Source organism: Dermacentor albipictus, chromosome 8, assembly GCF_038994185.2.
Source record: "Dermacentor albipictus isolate Rhodes 1998 colony chromosome 8, USDA_Dalb.pri_finalv2, whole genome shotgun sequence".
NCBI classification, from domain to species: Eukaryota; Metazoa; Arthropoda; class Arachnida; order Ixodida; family Ixodidae; genus Dermacentor; species Dermacentor albipictus.
Genome location: NC_091828.1, coordinates 13,186,294 through 13,203,247, shown reverse-complemented (window position 1 = coordinate 13,203,247; position 16,954 = coordinate 13,186,294). Strand labels below are relative to the sequence as shown.

Below are 16,954 nucleotides of genomic sequence, written 5' to 3'. Positions count from 1 at the left end.
AGATTCTACTGTACTGAATATTTTTCATCTATGGATCATCTGCATGTACATATAGTCACAAAGACATGTTGTGTGGAATGGCGAATGAAGAAAAAGCTCGTACTTACTTTTTGTCGCTAACCTAAGCAGCTGATAACAATATTATAAAAAAGCAGGTAATGAGGCTAGCATGGAACATAATCCTTCAGCTCTAAATAGTTTTTTGGGCTCACATCATTCCCTCATATGACATAAGAAAACAACTTGTATGTAGTAATGGCTGCATGTGATCTGAGTTGATTGAAACAAACAATGCATAAGGTTGGCCTGTATGTAATTTTATCAGAGTGCTTTTTAGAAGTCCTGCTAGTGATCCTGGCTGCACGATGTTCCTCAAGCTTTTTGGCACGATTCCTTTCTTTTCCACTCCACTCTTTTTTGTGGTTTTCTTCCCTTGCCCTTCCCCCTTGCGTAAAATAGCACACCTCCAGTATCAAATCTGTTGAATTATTGTGTGTACCAAACCTGTCAACATGCGTGCTTCTCTGTGGTCTGTGTTGTATTTTTGCGCTGTACAAGTCAATTCAAGATGAAATGTGCCTGCCTTTAGTTTTATATATATATCTATCTATCTATATATATATATATATATATATATATATATATATATATATATATATATATATATATATGTCTCTGATGTTTTGAAATATATGGACATGCAGGAGTACCTGCATGCTCTTCTCCGCTGCTCCAGTGATGAAAAGGAGAGCCTTTTTATGTACCACAGTAAAAGATTCCCATGTTTTCACTGTGCCCATTCCATCTCTTATCATATGGGTCTGTCACAATACAGAGTAGCAGTGGTCCATAATACTAGCCCATCCCAACATAACTATAAATTAGCACATACCGACATCCTGTGAAACAGCTGTTGCAAAGCCGCTAGTGCTGGCAATTTCCGCAGCACTGCAGTGGTACTGCCGAGTGCCACCTGTATAGTGACAAATGCATATGCATGTTAGCAACTCAGTAGTTGCTGATGGTTTCATGAGCTTTACACTACACAATAAAGTAATCTAGACAACTTTGTTGGAACCAGTGGCGTAGCTAGGTCGTCTGGCACCCGGCGCCCATAAGTCTTCTGTCACCCCCCCCCCCCTCCAGTGTAGTCGGAGGAAAGCGAGTATATCTACTATTTCCGGGTGTCTTCAGACGTATATGACACCCCACCCCACTGGCCCCTTGCACCCGGGGCCCAAGGCCCCCCGGCCCCCCCTGTTCCTACGCCACTGGTTGGAACAAATACACATAATTAGGACACCATTTCAACACTAACACGAATAATTGCCCCCAATCTCTCACTCACTAAGGGATAATACTACTGAAATATCCGTGGAGAGCTCAGATTAACACAGCCCATAAAGGACAAGCTTTCTTTGAGGAAAACAGCTATAAGAGCGGTTAGTTTTCTTGATCATTTTATGTGCTAGCTTTGCTTTAAATGTCATGCAGTGCTATAAAATATAAAGTGCCGCATTTCTAGCAGCAGAAAGCGTCGTCAGCCTCATGGTACAACTGAGTTTTGCACTGTTTGTGTCAGTGAGCCGACACATACAAAGAAAACCGAATTCACACATACATATACAGTGCCAAGTGCACTCCTCCTTCTGAAAACGCAGCAACCAGTTCCAATGCTGCTGAAAGGAAAGGTTATATAGAGTGCCAGACTGCATAGAACTACCACTTATGACTGTAAGTGCATGATCTGCTGATTGGAGAGGTAGTCAAATGCTATTTCTAGTCTCTTTTAGAAGCATTAGTAAAGGATGAATCGGAATCTATTCATAAGTCACGAATTTCACGCATCCACCGTTTGGTTAAATACCTTGTGAGAAAAAGACATGTATACCTGGAATAGCAACATTTTTTCCTCCTGCAAAACTTTCCTTCGAATTAATGAAATAACTTAACAGCGTCACATTATATTGTGTTTCTCGCAACTACTTGCCAGCAGTGGCGAGTTACAGTGTTTATATCTTACTCATTGCGCAACAATACTGCCAAACACAAATGCTTCACGAACACGAGAACACGTCCCTCGCAGAGAATAACAACCATATATGCCTCTGAGACATGATCGCACCTTTGTGGTCAACATGTACATTAGAGCGACACCACCATCTCATTAAAAAAAAGCCTCAGTACAAGGCAGCAGCCAACTGCATGATGTGAAATTGCAACTGATGCCCACTTACTGGTGGCCTGTGTTTGACTCACTTCTGGCAGTTGACTGGGTGCTGAGAAATGCACGTCCTGGGTTGTCCCTACAAAACATACAGAGTTATGTCAAATGTTGAAAATATATATACACCGGCATTTCATAAGTCGCAAAACAAATGAGTAAACTAATAAACAACTGTAATGTAAACAGAGTACACATGATAAGATTCGCTGTCAACTGGCAATGCATTACGCAAGAAAACTAATGCATAGGAAAGACTATATGTATACACACGAAGCTGACACACAATTTAATTCGCTCTACGTTTTTCCGTGCAGTATACTTAAATCATCTCTCGTGGTTAGTACAAAATTAGTGTAAATTACGCACAAAAGTATGTACCCTGGAAAACGTTTCTTCAATACGCACCTGTGCGCGCTTCGAATGAGTAGCGTTTACGTACATGGCATTTAGCATAGTTGCTGAACACTGATTTCCTTTGCCCTGTGTCGTGTACAGTGAGCTACATATATCTGCCCCCCCCCCACCTTTTTTTTGTACTAGCCATACTACGTGCCACTGCACCTATACCCACGTCAATAAACCTCACGACACAGAAATAAAAAAAGCGCCAATCATCCTTATGCCTGCATATTGTAGTGGGCCCAACCTAACCAAGCATGGGCTGTTGCTTTTTATAGTAAGCACAGGCACCGTGCTCATTGCAAGTATGTATCATGTCACTAAGCAAATATGCAATTTCACTGTACCACTATTTTTTTATCACATGGATGTATCTGTTGAGAGGCAAGACAAATAGCAGTCACATCTCAGAACTAATAAGCTTTTTTAAAACACATTTCTAACTTTTCAATGACACTTGCTGCTATGTGTTCGTCTCCAGAGAGCATACTTTATTTGACTTTCCAACCAGAGACATTACATAAATATACCATGTTAAGATGACTGCCTAGAGCACGTGAGAATTTTCATCTTGGTGTAACATACTGTATCTTGATTTTGTTGACATTTGGTCAAGTGGTACACCCAGTATACCCACATACTAGTTTTCTTGTCCAAATTGCAGGCCAATGTATTTTCATCTTTTCGCACTGGCTCCTCTGCACTACGTGAAGTCGCGCTGTATTGGCTCTTCCACATCCTCGTGTCCTTGCAGCTGCCTTCTTGCGTTATATAAAGCGGGTGCCTGAAAAATATCGTATGCAAAAGTCAACACAAGGGCATGCTGCAAAACAGCATCAAGACAGTCAAGGCCATTGCAATAAAAGAAAGTCTAGGTTCTTAGTCTTCCTAGTGAAATGCATGCAAAACATCCAAATGACTGCAACAGTCAACTGCTAAACTAACTTCAATTTTGGATTTAAGCAAAAAACAAATAACCAACAGTTCATCCTTGTTTGTCACGAATGTTAGAATACTCCTGCTAATGAATAGATTATTGGTCATTTTCAGACGTCATAGGTCTGTCATTAAGTCTGGTGTATCGCAAACACCACTTGTGACACATCCTAAGCACGAGCCCAGTGTGCCCCCCGCACCATCCCTGATCGTGCCAGTGCTGAAGCCATAGTTTGAGGATTATAGCTGCAAACATGATGCTCAGTAGGGATGAAAATATTGTCCTTCAGTTCAATGGATATATTGATGTGCCTATAAAAAAGGCAACAAGGCTTGTTATGGCAAGCTTACCCACATTTCAATACTAACAAGAAAGTTGGCTGCGGCCTGCATCTAAGCTTACTAAAAGGCATGAACTTACTTTCATGTATGAGGTGCGCAATGGAGTTCAGTTTTGACAGACCCGACTACTGCTGCAGTGTGAAATCTAGCATTTTAGATTCTTGAAGGCATGTAAAAGTTGCAGTTAAACCGCAGTCATTAGTTTATTACACCAACCTATTGTTCTGTGTACGACAGACTGGTAACACGGAATTAAAGCAACATTTTATTTTGATATTTTATTTCTCTACTAAAAATGTTCAAGCGATAAACACATTTTGGTCTGCCATGCAATAGCAAAATGCACACATTACGCTTGTAACCCCCAGAGGAATGCTGATTTAGCTGTTCATATGACATAACTCTGACACGCCAACTCATATTAGCAAATGCACAGGCCTGTCCAAAACAATAAGCGCATGCAAAGCGCCCCTGCAATTGTAATTCTACACAGCAGCCGTTATATTCGATGCCGATGCATAACTAGCTGCTCGACAATTCACCGAGTTCGTAGACATAAGCATCCTTTCACTTTCGCACCGTGCACGAAAACCGCAACAGGGGACAAAACCAGACCTACCTATAATCACACCATTCCAATACATGAGCAAAAACAGTTCAGTCTTAGGGATAAACACTGTGAGAGCGATTTGGTGCACGACGGCGACGAGCGACGGCTTCGAGCGACAAAAAGGGCCGTCGCTTGAACAGATGGCTCGGTTCTGGAAATCTAGAAATCGTCGCTCGTCGCCCGAAAGTGCTATGAGCTACTAGCCAATAGCGCGAAGCAGGAACTGGATGTACATCGTTCAAGTACTACCGATTGTCGCGCGGAACGAGCAAACGATTCAATTTTTATACGTGCAAGGATAAGAACCTACGGCAAGACCTCCGGAAATATTTTATGCTACTTTTTACAGTAAAATTCATCAACGTAAATTACTAAAACACGCGTCACGCGTGATTGCAGCCCTCATGCCGGCAACACCGGGGAGGCGTCGCTCAATATCGTCGCTCGCACGGAGTACGACTTGTAGGCGACGAGCGAACGCGACAGCCATCTCCATCGCGTCGCTTGTAGCTGCCGCGCGCAAGATCGCCTATATGGGGTTTATACTTTTTTCAGCATAAAACATGGATTCCTCACGCGTTTTCAGTAAGTTCAAGATAACGCGCCCAATTGACCTCTTGCAGCACGCAGCTGAATGCCTGCGGCAAAGTTTCTAACTAGCACTGGTGCTGCACGTAACTTCAGTGGTCGCCGATTCCTCCTGCGCGAGACACCGTCAAGCGCGTGGTTTATTAATAACAAAAGCATGCTGCCAGCAAAATGATGCCTTCTGTTATGTGATTCCTTAGTCAACAGCGTTCCGTAACCAGTAGACTGCCAAACAATAAATTCAAACACACAAAACGCACGCTAATCACGCTCCGCATAGGCTCGGAATCACTGGCGGGTGAACGAACCATTTTAAGCGTCCTCTCGCCTGGCGTCTTATTGAACATACCATAGTTCTGGCAGCGTTTGCGATTTTCAAAGCTCTTACGGACAACGTCAAAGTGATAAAATCACATGCAGTTATCGCGACGAGTGGCTTTTTCGAGTGACATCGAGAGACACAGCGCGTATGCCTAGTCCTTTGTCAATCGCGTCGGCTAAGCGCAGCGACGACTTCCTGGCGATAGCATTACATATACGGAGAATGTGCACCTAAGTTAGAATTCACTCACCGTTGAGGATTTGCTGTTATATCCAAGGCATGACGAACGACTTTCGTGTTTTCGTGGCGACGCGAGATGGCTGACACACGATCTCTCTTGGCTGGCCTTCGTTGCTGGCTGCTCGCTGGACGGATCACCTTTCTTCGGTGCTGTGTTGTTCCGCGATCTTGAGCGCGCCGCGCGCGTGGTGGAGCAACTCCGAGTGAAAAAGTAGAGTTCTCGCTACGCGTTCCTTTGAACTGCGGCAGCCTGTAAGAAGCAAAACGATGTGTTCTTTCCTCAGCGTGCATGAATGATACATTGCCATGCTCGGGGCCAGCCACCTACAGTTGAAGCAGAAGATTACGCCACGTTTTGTTCTCCATTGCCGCAAGAGTAGAACGGGCATTCTACTCTCTCTCTGAAGAAGAGAGTGAAAAGCACATTTCACCCTCTCCTTGGTGACAAAGTGAACAATTCATTTCACTCTCCTCGGCATTTTGCGAGAGTAAAACGACGCTTTGAAGAGTGAACCGGCCACTTCACTCCTGCGATACCCTTCCTAGTTTTTAGAGTGTAGTAAAGGCCTGACAGAGCGCTTTCATTGCAGGCTGTCTGACATGATATTGTCACGTAGGAAGACGCAGACGAAAAGCTATGCACAAATATATTTACAAGGAAAATACGCTACGCTTGGCCAAGAGGCGACAGCCCGCGCAAGCTTCTAACCGTCGTCGTCGTCTTCACACCGCTGGCCTTTCGTGATCGCACATATTGTGCCGTAGCACTACCCCCGGCTGCAAAAGCGCCGTCCCGGAGCGACTAAAGATCGGACTCGGAAGCAGTGTAGTAGGCCTTGAGCCTACTGACGTGTACGACATCACTAGATGCCACAGGAGAGGACGAGGTTGAGCCCACAGGAGCAATTTCGTAAGTCACAGGCGTCACCTGGCGCAGCACGCGGTAGGGCCCTGTGTATCGCGAAAGAAGTTTCTCTGAAAGTCCGACGTGACGAGAGGGCGACCACAGGAGCACGAGCGCACCAGGTGAAAACTGTACGTCACGATGGCGGGCGTTGTACTGACACTGCTGAGTGGTCTGTGAGGCCGTAAGTCGAGCACGGGCAAGCTGGCGTGCATGGTCGGCGAGGGCGATGGCGTCGCGCGCATACTCGCTTGTTGAGACCACAGCATGAGGAAGTGCCATGTCTAGGGGCAAGGTAGGTTCGCGACCGTACAGGAGATAAAAGGGAGAAAATCCCGCGGTGTCGTGCCGGGAAGAATTGTACGCAAATGTTACGTAAGGAAGGGCAGTGTCCCAGTCGTGGTGGTCCTTGGAAACGTACTTGGCCAGCATATCGGTAAGAGTACGGTTTAACCGCTCTGTCAGGCCATTGGTTTGAGGATGGTATGAAGTAGTCAGTTTGTGTTGAATGGAACAGCAACGCACAATGTCAGCGATAACTTTCGAGAGGAAGTTTCGACCACGGTCAGTAAGCAGCTGTCGCGGGGCGCCATGAAGCAAGATAATGTCACGCAAGAGAAAGTCCGCGACGTCAGTGGCGCAGCTGGTAGGGAGAGCCCGAGTGATAGCGTATCGGGTGGCGTAATCAGTCGCGACGGCTACCCATTTGTTCCCAGAGGATGACGTGGGAAAGGGACCGAGCAGGTCTAATCCAACACGAAAGAACGGTTCCACAGGGACGGGGATCGGCTGGAGATGACCGGCAGGTAGCACCTGAGGTGTCTTCCGACGCTGGCAGGGATCACAGGCAGCAACATAGCGTCGAACTGAGCGAGCGAGACCAGGCCAATAGAAGCGGTGGCGGACGCGGTCGTACGTGCGGGTTACCCCAAGATGTCCTGCAGTGGGTGCGTCATGCATCTCAAAGAGCACAGTCTGTCGTAGATGTTGTGGCACGACAAGAAGAAGATCACGGCCATCAGGGAGGAAGCTCCTTCGGTACAGAATGCCGCCCTGGAGGACATATCGGCGAACGGATGCGTCGGTAGGTGTAGAGCGCAGACGCTCGATGAGTACTCGCAGCGATAGGTCTCGGTACTGCTCATCGGCGATGTTAGCGAAGGCAGACACAGAGAAAATGCCGTCGGCGGTACTACTGTCGGCGTCGTCAGGCTCGTCTACCGGGTAGCGAGACAGGCAGTCAGCGTCCTTGTGTAGTCGGGCAGATTTGTAGGTGACAGAGAACGAATATTCTTGGAGGCGTAAGGCCCAGCGACCAAGTGTTCCTGAAGGGTCTTTCAATGAGCATAACCAACAAAGCGCGTGATGGTCTGTGACAACGGAAAAGGATCGGCCATATAAGTATGGGCGGAATTTCGCAACCACCCAAACTAGGGCCAGACACTCACGCTCAGTGATGGAATAGTTGCGCTCCGCGGGTGAGAGGAGCCTGCTGGCGTAAGCGATAACACGGTCGTGGCCACGCTGGCGTTGTGCCAGTACTGCTCCAATTCCGTGACCGCTGGCATCAGTACGGACTTCGGTAGGCGCAAAAGGATCGAAATGGGCCAGAACGGGAGGCGTTGTGAGAATGTCGATTAGATGAGAGAATGCAGAGGCCTCGTCATCGCCCCACTGGAAAGGAGCGTCACTGGATGGGTCTTCACACCATCTGCTCGGCCCATCGCCCTGATACCCCGCACCTCCACCAGATATGTTACGTAGGAAGACGCAGACGAAAAGCTATGCACAAATATAATTACAAGGAAAATACGCTGCGCTTGGCCAAGAGGCGACAGCCCGCGCAAGCTTCTAACCGTCGTCGTCGTCTTCACACCGCTGGCCTTTCGTGATCGCACATATTGTGCCGTAGCAATATCAATATACATGGACGCTGACCAACTAATTGGGATGTCATTCAGCATTTGTCACTTTCGCATACAACACCGCAGTGCAAGAAACTACCGGGTACTCACCGTTCTTAAAGCGAAAGCTTTACGCCAGCCAGCGAGGCATTTCGGCTCGTCGCGCCGTATGCCGTGTGCAGGCAGCCGTATGCCGTATGTCACATGCAGTGGCCGACGACCTACCTTGCGCCGCCGTTGCCTAGCAACGCCGCAGCCACGCTCCGACAGATGCCGCCGCCGTTGGCGCCCGCTCCCATCGCCGCTGACTTCACCAGATTTGCTCTCCTGGGGTAGCAGGAAGAGGAGGTGTCGCCTCGCGTGGTTTTTAAATATATATATATATATATATATATATATATATATATATATATATATATATATATATATATATATATATATATATATATATGCTAGAGGACGTTTCGAGATGGGCGGCTCTGCCCCACGTTTGATTAACGCTGATCGGGTGTCCGCGCGGAGCCGGGCGTTGATATGGTGGCAGTCTGCACTGTGCCACATGCATATTACCCACTACAATATATATATATATATATATATATATATATATATATATATATATATATATATATATATGCGCTTCGCCTCAGTGCATTTAGTCGTTATGGGGAGCGCGAAAGAGACGGAACAACGACAGAACGGCGCGAGGAAGAGACAACGCGTTCTAGAGACGCCAGAATGATGCTCCGCACGACTCGAGAAACGAAGATGCTGCTAGAATGAGCTATGCCATGTCTCAGAGTAACTCTTTAACTGCGGAAGAGACCGCTTTTTGCAGCTATTGCTTTCGCAATTTAACTAGGGTTAACCAGAGTTAAACCACAGGCAATTTTATCATTTTACCCATATTTAAGGCGCCAGAAAAACAAGACACAGCAAACAAGAGAGGACAACGGGACAGGACGACCTGTCCCGTTATCCTCTCTAGTCTAATGTGCGTTGACCTTTGAAATGCCATGTGATGGGAGGATTAGATTCCTTGACATCACGTTTGTGCTCAGCGATAACGAAACCTGCTGGTGTTACAAACCTAGGGCAAGTAAGCCACTTTTACTATTTCATTCCGTGCATACAAAGCTTGTGAAGAGGGGAATCGCGAAGATGTGTTTCAGCGAAGCACTGAAAAAATCATGCCGACAACTATAGCACGATAGCTTCGAACGGCAAGCCTGGCATTTAAGCTGCGCTGGTTACCCGAGCCACGTGCTTGTGTCAGTCGCAGAAGGACTGCTTAAGAAGGTGCAGCAGAGCAGTTCGGAGCCGGTGCACGTTTTGTACGTGCACTGACGTCACGGAGGAAGGAAACTAAGGAGATGGGCCTACCCGCTCCGCGCACTAGGAGAAAAGTGTGGCGGAAATGACGTAGTAGGTTCTCATTTTTTTGCTGCTTTTTTATTTTTTTGCTGTATGACCACGCCTTTTGGGCCACAATGGCGGCGTTGTTCTGATTTTGAGCGCTCACACGTGTTGCTCTGGTAGGTTTCGTGCTGTGGCAAAGGCGCTGTGTTGGGCGGGTTCGCGTTAGTCACCGTGTCTTGTTGCGCTGTGTTACCTGCACCGTGCTCTGCCGGATGTTGTGCGAGCGCGCGCGCTCCGCGCGCGAAACCACGCGCAGCGCGGCGTGGTTTGGCGAAAGATGTAAACAAGAGAGGAGGGTGGCACAAAAGGCGGAGCATGGCTATGAGCAACGCGAACTTCCGGCTTCACTTTTGCTTCACAAAGAGTGACGTCAGGGCCTCTCCTTAGTTTCCTTCCTCCGTGACTGACATGAACAAAAGAAAGGTTGCCATCATCCCCTACATACACGGGTTCTCCCATAAAATAAAGAAGATTGCTGGAAGGAGCAGCATCATCGTTGTATTTTCGGCACCTGATAAATTGGTCAGCCCCTGCAAAAACACAAGGCCAGAAAGAATCCCACGTAGGGCATGCGAAAAAGAACATAAAAACAAATTCATTCATTGCATCGCGGGTGCCGTATACCGTATTCCTTTCGGGTGTGGACGATCCTACATCGGTCAAACAGGCAGATGCACAAATGAAAGGCTACGAGAACACAGTAACAAAGTTAACAACTTGCCCGCTGATGGCTTTCTTGCCCTCCATTGCCAGAGATGCAAATGCAAACCAAAATTCAAAGAAACAGTCATCATGAGTAGGAGCAGGTGCGAAATGACGCGCTTGATAATAGATGGCAGACAGATATTAACATTCGGCGACGCATGCGTCAGTAAACCTTCCATATCACTATCTTCAAAATAGCTGAGTTCTCTTTGTTCGCGTTGAACGTGTACATGTCTGTGAATATGTGAGTCAAGAAACTGCGTACGTGTGGTTCCCAGTATATATTATTTTTTTCCAAAAATTTTACACGTGCTGTATGACGGTTCTAGTGTGTATATATAGCGACGAGAGCGAGAAATACATCTGTTGTTGAAAGTAACGCTGTGTGTGTCAGATGTGCCTTCTGTTGTCCTTGTCAAGCTTGCGCTATAAGAAAATAACAAAATAAGTTACATTCTTGTGTTCGTCTAATTGGTGCCACGATTCCCCGACCAAGATTGCTTGTTTATCGCGCTTAAGAAGATTGACAGAAAACTGGTCTTATGGAGGCAGCTGCTGACCCGTAAGAGGTAATGAGAGGTTCCTTTATTTACGAGGTATGCATTCCCAGTGAAAAAAAGCGTGATTGCTACTCGTAGAACGTGCTTCGATGCAATACAGTTGAGTCCCGGTAGAGAAAGGTTATGCGATAGGCTTAGTCATGCGTAACTCGCTAACACCAAAGCAAATAGCGCGTCCCGAGACGGCAAGGCACGTCAGTCGGACTCTTCGTGTGCCGCGGCGGCCGTGAGGCGCGTAATGAGGTGGGCGTCGGACAGGGTGCTCTCGCGCAGCTTGCTGATGTGCACGCGCTGCCCTGTGCGCAGCGGCGACAGCGGCACCAGGGCGACGGGCAGCTGTGCGCGCCCGGAGTAGAGAATATTGTAGACCTGCTCGCGCGGCATTTGCTCCACGGCGGCGCCATTGAGCGTCCAGACCACGTCTCCCGGGTACACCGCACCGCTCGCCAGGCTCGTATTGGCTGTCTGCGCAAAAGACGTTGTCCTGACGTCCATGGGATGTTTCGCAGCGGAGGCTCGCACCAGAACAATGACTCGGCAAAATGTCCAACCTTAAGGAACGCGAATAAATATTTGTTTGGGCGTTCAAGAATTTAGAACGTGACTAGTTCATTTGCAGCAAGTTTATTTAGACAATTTTTATTGGTATCACTTTTCCTGCATCGGGAAAACAGGTGGTCTGCAAGGGCGAATAAGGCGGCGCAAGGTTGACGTCCATAGGGGCACGCGTCAAGAAAGGGCACCTCTATACACCAAAAAGCAGTAGTATTAAACTTAAATCGAGTTGGCTACAAAATTCTTACAACAGAACAAAATTTATTTGAAAAGTTTAAAAAAAGCGGAACTTGCATCAGAAAGTCGATGACAGGGGCTGTTTGGCGGCTGTTTATCCCCTGCAGATTGTCGCGCTGCTATCCAAAGTTGCAACATTGTCAACATGTCTGTTCAGCCATCCTCGCACGTTTTTAATGTACATGCGAAAACCCTGATTGTTGAGTTTCCATGCTGTCTTAAGTTAACCATACTCATGTCACCATAAGCTGTTTTCGTTGCTGAGAACGCTCAGTGTGAACAAGCTAGGTGTCTGTGCGAAGCATTCGTAAGGACAGTTTGACTAAGCAAAAGAACCCCATGGCGGACAGAGTGGTTCTGAAGCGGTTGGTGTAACAGCCATCTGCTGAAGCAGCAACTTGTAAAATGCATTGTGTAATTGTTCACAAAATGAACAGCGAGAAAGAAAACAAGCAGCGAACGGTTACACACACACATTTCACAGAGCAAGAACGACCTTCATATGGTGAGGAAAGCACCATGTCATGAACGATATAGCCTACGGTGTCCGCCAAGCCGCCAATAAGGCTTTGTGCACAGCGGCGTATCTTAAACGCCTACGGCAATGCGACTCAACGCAACAAGATCAATTCAAAACTAAGCGTACAACCACAATTCAAGGGCGCAACCACCATGCAGGGACCGTCACAAGGATTGAAGCGTTTGAACTCGCTGGTCATTGTACCTGCACCGCACCATCAGTGGAACCTAAGTCAACCACGACCTAAACCTCCATCTGACAATCCTACAGGCCGACAATGCACACGACATAACAAGCGTGGCCATCACAATGTCCTTCTTGAGAGCAAAACGCACCATAACTATTCAATAAAAAATAGCGCTGCACAACTTACAAGTCCCATAACTGACGAAAGGGAGGCAATATCACATGAGATTAAAACAAGTTCTACCCCGCAACCGCTATGAGGCAGAACGGCAGACAGCTAAAAAGAGAGTGAAGCGAAACTGACGTGCCCTCTATGTAGAACGAACTCTGTAGGAGCAATTTACGCGCTACTATGGTCATATACAACTTAAGTCTGCAGTTAAGCCCTACCTACGCCCTCATAACCGCCAGCCAATGTTCCAGGTCATACTACAATCTTGCTCTGTTACCTAAATAAGGCGGTAACCACGAAAATGAAATTATAAGCTTGTAATATTATACGTTTTCACTTGTCTAATATAGTGGGACAGTGAAAGCTTAATGCTTTATTGAATTGAAATAAAATCCTTGTTTCTCTGCAAATATATACTGCCAAGTTTCACTTTAGTTGGCATTGATATTTAATGAGTGAAACGGACTGAGCAGTGAAATGAACATTACCGTGGACTTTTGAAGAGTGAAATGCTCAGACTCCATACACTTTGTTCATGTCCGTAGCACACCTCATTGCCTCCGCCAACGAAAAGTTTCTTGAAGAACAGCAGGCACTCCGGAGTTAGTAAGCACGATGCCATTTTGTAAACCTCGCATGACAAAGACTTGCTATGCTTGTGTAATTCGCTAGCGGAGTAACACAACCCCACGTGGTCACTGTGCCTTGGTTGCCAACTTCTAGCTTTTTAAGATATATCCTACTATAGCAGTACTTTATTTGGGCAGAACAAACACAAGGTGTGTCCGCAAGGTAAGGCAAAATGATGTCGTAATCCTCCTAAGGCCTTCTAGCTTTTTAGGTTGTATCCTACTATAGTAGCTACTTTATTTGGGCAGAACAAACACAAGGTGTGTCCGCAAGGTAAGGCAAAATGATGTCGTAATCCTCCCAAGGCCTTCTAGCTTTTTAGGTTGTATCCTACTATAGTAGCTACTTTATTTGGGCAGAACAAACACAAGGTGTGTCCGCAAGGTAAGGCAAAATGATGTCGTAATCCTCCTAAGGCCTTCTAGCTTTTTAGGTTGTATCCTACTATAGTACCTACTTTATTTGGGCAGAACAAACACAAGGTGTGTCCGCAAGGTAAGGCAAAATGATGTCGTAATCCTCCTAAGGCCTTCTAGCTTTTTAAGTTGTATCCTACTATAGTAGCTACTTTATTTGGGCAGAACAAACACAAGGTGTGTCCGCAAGGTAAGGCAAAATGATGTCGTAATCCTCCTAGGGCCTACTACGCTTGAGAAGTAGAAGCTGCAGTTTAGAACTGTCAATACTAATTTCGTTTGATTATACTGTCAGCCTCATTTGGGCTATAATAGGGGTGGACAGGAGCATACATACTCAAAAATAGGCACTTCTTATTCCAACCGCTATAAACATATAAGAATGACTGACAAATGATAGCCAAAGCTCTTTACATTGAAGTACATCAAACAATGCACAAAATGCACTATACATCCTTAAACACTATGTCATTTAATTTTTTCTACGAAAGAATGTCCACATTCAGATGAAGCAGTCGAATTTGGCTGCCTGTTGCACTCATTGATCACCCGCGGAAAAAAAAAAAGAACTGTATTGAAAACAATCGTTGTGGTGTCTCGGAGGAGGAATGTGCATACTATTCCGGTGCCTTGATGTTTTCCCAGTTTTCATTTCTATGTACTTTGATCAGTCAATTTTTACTTGATCTTTAAATATTAGAAAGGGTAATTTAAGCCTTTCATACTCGTTCGTTTGTTCTAGTGGTTGAAGGTGAGCTAGAAATAATAGAAAGAGTAATTTAAGCCTTTCATACTCGGTCCTTTGTTCTAGTGGTTGGAGGTGAGCTGTTTTACAAAGCTGAGTTGGCGAGGGCAAACGCTGGTATTTGTTAAATATGAAACGTGAAGCCAGTCTTGGTATTCTATCTATCTTACTGTAATAACTTTTTGTATACAGATCTCAAACCACCTTTGCGTACTCCATGATTGGACGTACGAGTGCCTTGTAAGCCAAACATTTGATTTCTAGGCTGGCATTGTGCAGATTTCTCCGGTCTCCACAGCGCTTTGTTGGCCTTAGTACAAACGGAGTCGATGTGTCAATTTCATCACAGATCTGGAGTTATCCATAAACCCAAGTATTTGTGTTGTTCTACTGTGGCAAGCTCATGATCACCTATGGAGTGCGTCCATTCTAGAATGACTTTTTTTTTTCTTGGAAACGCTCATTGCAACGGATTTTGCCGCGTTTAGATAACTAATGCACCAGTTATTTATTTTCTGGAAGTTTAGATTTGTTTCTGATTAATCAGAAGGATATTTAACTGGATTATAAATTACGCAATCATCTGCAAAATACCTTATAAGGACCGTAATATCTTTAGGTTGTGGCGACGAGCAACCACGTAGACCGGTAAAGTCTCGGGCTCACGCAGGAGAGGAAAAACCGACACTGCTTTTCTTAGCGTAGCATTATTTTAATAATCTTTCGAAACGCTAGCTCGTGCCGGAGCGCGCGAGCCGCTCGTGCCTCGTGGGGATACGAGCGTATACGTAACTCTCATGTGACGCCGATGGTGCTGCCGCTACAGAGGGCTCCCCCACTAGAGAGGGGGGGAATTCGATGAACGATGGAAAGTCCACGGGATGCGCCGTGTCTTCCCGTTCGTCTTGCGTGTCACGAACGAAGGTGACGTCGAAGGATGCAGCAGGGTTGCATCGCATATTGGTGGAGCCGATGACGCGGGTGCTTCAATGTAGGCAGCTTTGAGACCTTCCAGGGCAATTGTGTCTGATTGGCCGTTGACAAGGTAAATCATTGATAGAAATAAAAAAACTGCAGTGGGCCTAAGACACTACCTTAGTGAACTCCTGAAATAACGTTAGTAAGCGTAGATTTTTTAGTGGTTGACTTGAACGTACTGCTTGCAATTGGAAAAATAGGAGGAAACAATTGCGTTAACTTTCGTTTTTTAATAATTGCATTTATTTTGAACAAGAATTTAGCATGCGACACCTTATCGAACGCTTTTTTTCATTTTTTCATTTCATTTCATTTTATTACCTTCAAGACTCCAATAAATGGAGCGTTACATAAGGGGTGGCAAGAATAAAAATACATAGTTACAATACCAGGAAATTTTTTTTTCATTTTCGATGAACTTCAGTGGGCGCATAATGACAGCAACGTCGTTAGGAAGGCCGTTCCAGTCTGCAGCTGTGCGAGGAAAGAAAGAAACCGAAAACGTGACAGTGCATGAGCATGGACGGGCAACCTGTAGCTGATGGCTGGTGCGGTGAGATATGCGTGTAGGAGGAAGGTTATAAGGCGCGATGGGCATAGGGCTATGAAAGAATTTGTGAAATAAAGATAGGCGGGCAATGCGACAATGGAGCGATAAGGGGGATAATGCGGATGCCATTTTTAAGGAGGAAACGCTGATGTCAAAGGAATATGACGAGTGGATGAAACGAGCGGCGCGATTTTTTACAGATTCAAGATCATTAATTAGGTATGCCTGATGAGGATTCCAAATAGGCGATGCAAATTCTAGTTTTGACCTGACAAATTATTTATAGGCGAACAATTTTACACGTTGAGGAGCATGATGCAGATGCATTTTAGAAATCCTAACGTCCTGTTGGCGGATGATATTAGGTTAGTAACATGAGGATTCCAGGGAAGATCGCTTGAAAGTGTTCCTCCTAAATACATGTGCGAATGAATTAGTTCTACCGGAACTTCAGAGATTACATATGGAAATACGAGAGAATTACGGCGATGGTGAACGGACAAAATATTTTCATTTACACGGGTTAAGTTCAATTAGCCACTCATTACACCAGTGCTGGACAGCATTAAGTTCACTTTGAAGAGAAGATTGGTCAGCGGTGGAAGTAATAGCATGATATATCACACAGTCGTCCGTGGTGGTGGTTGTGGTACACATTTATTGCTTGAGCCTTTTTACAACAATACTTGTGAGGGGGCTCAGGAGCGCGTAGGGTGTCCGGGAGTTTGTGGCCCTCGGCGACCCTCAGAGCCCAGTCCACCAGCCGTATTTGTTCGGCTGGGTTGGAGCTAGACACCGCGATCTCCCAT

The 16,954-nt window shown here is 45.9% G+C and overlaps 1 protein-coding gene across 10 annotated transcripts in view; it reads right to left on the bottom strand.

Moving 5' to 3' along the window:
* Positions 1-11,163: 11,163 nt before the first annotated feature.
* LOC139048619 (microtubule-associated serine/threonine-protein kinase 2-like) overlaps positions 11,164-16,954 on the bottom strand; it is a 705,675-nt gene continuing 699,884 nt past the window's right edge. For all 10 annotated transcript variants that reach the window (XM_070523057.1, XM_070523062.1, XM_070523063.1 and 7 more), the window contains one exon: positions 11,164-11,621. In XM_070523057.1, the coding sequence (XP_070379158.1) occupies positions 11,352-11,621 (270 nt within the window). In that variant the 3' untranslated portion in view covers positions 11,164-11,351. The remainder of the gene's footprint in view (positions 11,622-16,954) is intronic.